Raw genomic sequence first — 5350 nt, 5'->3', positions numbered from 1 at the left:
TGTGTGTGTGTGTGTGTGTGTGTGTGTGTGTGTGTGTGAGAGAGAGAGAGAGAGATTTTCGGCTTGTATTTATGGAGACCTGTTTCTAATATTGTGTCCCTCATAGCCACAATGAGGTAAGCAAAAAGAAAATACAGTGAACCCCTGCCAAATTACGCTTCCCTCTTCACAAATAAACGTATTCACATTTTATTTCTGCGTGACGTAGTTACAGACTGAATAACTCAGCGACTCATGTTTTTTCTGCTTTCTCTAAAATGCGCAAAGATGCCACTATATGTTCGTAAAGCCTTTCCCGAATTGGAAATAAGTACAGTCATTGGTGTCAAGCAAGCATTTTGAAGGGACTGATCTTGACTTGCGGACAAATAGCTGCCTGAGTAATTCGTGGAAGTTGCAGACTTTGTCATATCTCACTCATCTTACAAGGATACCCTTAAAACTAAACGGCTGACAGATGATTTGATCTAATAAATAAATAAAGAGCAGAAGTGGGCATTTAAATGCTCATTCTTGTCACATTACCGGAGTTGAATTTGTCTCGAGTCAAGTGAGTTTTTTTTAACGTCGTCAGGCATCTGGCGTCCACAGCAACTGATTTGACAAAATCCTTTCCAAACAATCGTTTTGACATGTTGCCGTGTGTTGAGGTCAAAAGGCCCAAAGCTGATCAGACCTTGATCATGATGACATTGTCCACTTTTTCTTCCCTTTTCTTCTGGGGGAAAAATAACCCTCCTCATCACTGCTCAAGAAATGCATGCGTTCATCACGTATTAATTGTGACACAACCATAATCTTTTGGGCGGGGGAAAAAAAGTGATGTTTGTTATATGCACCCGTTCAACTGAATAATTAATTCTGTCTTCTGTTCCGCTTTTAGATTTTCCGTCGAGCCGACAAAAATGGTGAGCCAACGTTCGATGCTTCGAGAATGAACAATGTGTCCCGATGCTTGTGTGTCCTTTCCACACGTTCTTTTTTTTTTCATTTTTTAATCTTATTTTTCCCCTGGTCATGTTTGCGGCCACCTGTTGTTAGGCAAAGTTCAGAGGATTTCGCTGTAACTGCCTTGCCTTACCCATGGGGAAAAAAACAAAAACAAAAACTGACTGACTTTCCTCTTGAAATACCCAAACAGTGAGGCTGAATTGAACAGCGGATGAATTGTTATAGTGTCTTTTTTTCTGTTGATTTCCTTGGTCTACCTTTTGGACATCTTAGACTTTGTTAGTCCACCAAGTGGTTTATTTGATGTTGTTTACAACTCTCGCGGGTGCAAATAAAGGAACAGGCCTTCCTGTTGGAATACTTTTGGAGGGTAATCCAGTCATGCCCAGTCGATTGTTCAAATTGGGAGGCTGAAGGGGATGTCAGCCACACGACATCTAAAAGGAAGAATGAAAAAGAGCTCTGCGAGGATTGTAATACATTCGGTCGTGGACCAAAAGTCTTAAAAACATTAACAAAAAAAAAAGCAAATAATTCATGACATTCTGAACTGGAGACTCGGGGACCATTACTGTAAGTGGAACGCTGTACCGTAGAACGGCGGGTGTTCACTTAAGGAGCTGCAAAACGTCACAAAAGCACAGATCTTGAAATAATACGAAGGACGACAGCGATCCGCCAACAACCCAGTTTGCTGCCGGCCTCATCCATCTCATACAAATGAAAATAATCCTCCAGTGTGTCACGTAATAACTGGAAACGACCTGCTTTCCCTGCGCCTTTTGCGCCGGCTGCACACGCCCCGCTCTATTTATTTTCTGTCTGGCTGAAGGAAGGTGCCAAAACAAATCAAGACGCGGCAGGCGTCGACGGGGATGTTGTTCCATTTACGAGCGACGGCGTCCCTATGCTTCAAAAACCCCAATTACTGTCGTGAGTCCAGCTGATGGTTGCCAGGGCGGAGCTTCCAGCCGATGGTGAACTCGTGAAGATGTTTTTATGAAAATCAAGTCGGCCGGGTGGACTGTCACGACCATCCCGTAAACACTGATGGATCATTGTAGATTCTGAAGGCGTATCAGAACCACAAAAGCAATCTTCATTCATCAATCTCCGCCATTGACGTTCAGAGACAGGCCGGGCAACAATCGCACGCTCTTCAACTAGTTGGCGCGATTGACCTGTCACCATTCAGACGACAAAATTGCTTTGTATTTGACGAAACAGATGAAGATTTCACTTTTAATACATTTTTGAGTAAACTGAGACCAGATCAATTTATTTGAATGAAAAAAAAAAAAACGTGATTTGGCTCAATAGGAGTTGGGAAAACACGAAAAATGTCACAAAGTTGCGGTGGCAAAAGATGAACCCCAAGTGCAGGGAAGCCTGGAGGCAAGACCGCAAAACTAAGAGTCATCTCCAAAAAAGAATTTATTTTCAAAACAGAAAAAAAAGGCAAACAAAGCTCATGCGGTTATCAAAATCCTGAATTCACCGAGTCCCAAAAAAAATATGGTTCAAGCAAACCCAGATTATAAACCAACACAAAAATAAAAAAACAATTCTAAACACCACTCAATGAACATGACACACGACAGCAACAACAATGAACCGACAATGACTGAGAGAAAGCGGGGGATTAAATACATTCAAACGGATGAAACAACGAGGCACACCTGGACGAGACGCACGTGGCCGGAGGGAGCCGCAGATTGACACGAGGGACTAGGACACTTTGCAATTCGCTGCCGCCCATCTTTGTCGGATGCCTGCGGTGGGAAGAACCTTTTAAAAAGCGCCTCCTACTTTGGGTCCCACTTCAAAAGCTCAATCATTTGGCTCTTGTTTAGATCGATCCCTCACAAACTTTGCAAACGTTTTTTCCTTTTAGCGTAATGGAGGAGAAGAAGAGTGATGGCGCTTTCTTCACCCAGGCGGCACAGGCGCTTTCCTCATGCATGATTCATTTTTTATTCCAGACTTGGTATAGATTGCAGGCCACTCGGAATGAGAAGGTTTCCTCCTTTTTCGGTGGTTGTTTTGTTGTCAGTGTTTTTTTATTTTATTTTTTTTCATCATCCTGATTACCACAGGCTTGCTTGGCACCAAATTCTCTCTTAGCATTCTGAGGGCGCTCGGCCCATTTGTCTCGCTGAAATAAAAGCCATAATGAGCACTGCGGCGCTGTGAAATGAAATGGATCAGCATTGCATCCAATTCACCGTCCCGCCGTCTCCCACTCGCAAAGCCGTTGAAAAATCAAACAAACAAAGGAAGGCACGCGCTGACGAAGCACTGACGTGCGCGTCAGCCGCGAACAAACAAGCTAATCCTCCACCTGGCGATGGATCTGAATTTCGCCTCCGCTTGCTTTGATACCATCTGGCCGCGGCCGTCAGACGATCCGGTGGGATTCAGAGCGCCCCTCGCTGTGTTCTTAATTGCAATCTTGCATCTAATGTTTGGATAATTTGGTTAAATACTCCAAAATTGCAACCTAATTTGAACCTGCAAAAGTTGACTCGATGCAACTTGGCTCTTGTTGGTTGTTGACGACCTTTCACCTTCAATCTAATCTTTAACCAAAGAAAACCATTGCAAATCTTGAACAATAAATGCTTAAAAAAAAAAAAAAAAGTTTTCATCTTAACTCTCTTCCCATCAACTCTCTTAACTCTTACATCAAGATAATATGTCCGTAAAATTAAAGTTCAAAAAAAATATATTCACAATATAGAATGGTCACCAATGAAGTCAGAATGCTTCCGTGTTTGCGTTAAATGTTCAACTCATCGCCTTCTATGGTCTTGGTTCGTATGTGTAACTTAATTGCCCTCTTCTTACTTTCTCTTTGCGCCTTTTATGCCTTGTGTAACGGAGCAGCAACGTGAAGGTGTCTCCTCGTGGCTTACGATAGGTGTCGAATGTCAAGATGTCATCACATTTCCCCCCCCTCCCCTTCAATTCAATGGCCATTGTCCTGCTCCCTCTAATGTGTGCACCTTGGCCACATAGAAATGGATTTACTGGACAGAGCAAACAGCTGTAGTACGTCTCGCTTATCCGGCAGGAAAGTTTAGGTCCACGCCTCCTTTGCATCCATGACGATGCTCATGCTACTGTTTCGCTGTGCGACTGTACTCTCGGTTGCGGAAGAGTTGGCTTCCTTCATCTGGCGGTGCTGGAAGTCTTGTCACTTTTTTTTTTTAGGAGAAGGAGAAAGCCAACGCGGGAGCAATAAAGATGCGTAACGAGGGGCTGATTTAGGGGGGGGGGGGGGGGGGGGGGGGGGGCGCACATTGGGGCATCGCCTCCGGGCTGAGGTAGTTACAATCGTTGTCAGTGCGGGTTCAGCTGAACAGATGGCGCCCTTGAGGCTTCCGTCTCGCTGAATCAGCCGAACTTGACAGGATCGTTATGGGGCAGACGTCTCGTCGGCTCGGGATGAGAAGTGCTGCAGAGCCAAATGAAAACGAGCAAGGATGCACCGGGCTGTGTTGACAGTCTGCATCTTTTTCCAAGTAGGGAGCACTTATGCTTGTTTGTTTTTTACCACACCGCTTTATTAAAAGTGAATGACTCACCAGCTCCCGCAAATTGCTTTAAAATGACCGTTTGCGTGACAGACACAGATTGTTGGTGGGCAAGGAATGGTTCTTTGCAGATGACATCCGAGCCATTTACTTTTTTAAGGCTGAAACATGGGCTCATTTTCTGCACGTCACAGCATGCCGGATTCACCGTTCGGACCCGGGAGTGGCTAATTGGGAGCTCTTTGTTGCAGAATTTGCTAGCGACAGGCGAAAAAAAAAACAACACCAGGCTGTCGATCACTGACAAAATATTGGACATGCAGGCATGATCATGGACAGAAAAGCAATGATACGCTTTTGTGTCAATGTCAGAATTCAAAGTACTGAATCTCGGAATGGCGACGCCATGCCGCGACGGCCATTTTTACAAATGGCACAGAAGCTGTCTTCCTTTTGATTTATTATTTGCTGTTCCCAGACGACGGCAAGCTGTCATTTGAAGAGTTCAACGCTTACTTTGCTGATGGCGTTCTGACAACGGCCCAGCTGCAGGAGCTTTTCGACTCCATCGACGGCCGGCAGAACAAGTGAGTTTGATACGACTGCTGATGCGCCCTTGCAAAGATGCACCGTAACAAGGATTCACCCGAACAAGGACACGACCTAGCAAGTATCCTTCTGACAAGGATAACAGTGATTGATCTCCTGTCCTGCTTTACCCTGTGCAGCAATCTGGAGACTGACAAGCTATCAGGTTGGTGCTCATCGTGTGACATTCGTACATCTTCCTTCAGCGCACATCTTGTGGCCTATTTGTGAGCAATCAACTCTGTATGTGTGTGTGTGTGTGTGGGTGTGTGTGG

General features: G+C 44.8%; 1 protein-coding gene across 1 annotated transcript in view; it reads left to right on the top strand.

The window, feature by feature from the left end:
- Positions 1-5350, top strand: part of LOC109521526 (N-terminal EF-hand calcium-binding protein 1-like) — a 12308-nt gene that overhangs the window by 790 nt on the left and 6168 nt on the right. The window contains exons 2-4 of the mRNA XM_019879371.1: positions 884-908; positions 4966-5074; positions 5216-5241. Of these exons, the coding sequence (XP_019734930.1) occupies positions 884-908; positions 4966-5074; positions 5216-5241 (160 nt within the window). The remainder of the gene's footprint in view (positions 1-883; positions 909-4965; positions 5075-5215; positions 5242-5350) is intronic.

This window comes from Hippocampus comes, unplaced genomic scaffold, assembly GCF_001891065.2.
Source record: "Hippocampus comes isolate QL1 unplaced genomic scaffold, H_comes_QL1_v1.1 scaffold44, whole genome shotgun sequence".
Lineage (NCBI taxonomy): Eukaryota > Metazoa > Chordata > Actinopteri > Syngnathiformes > Syngnathidae > Hippocampus > Hippocampus comes.
The sequence above is the reverse complement of the archived record's forward strand: the minus strand, read 5'-3'. Positions and strand labels throughout refer to the sequence as shown.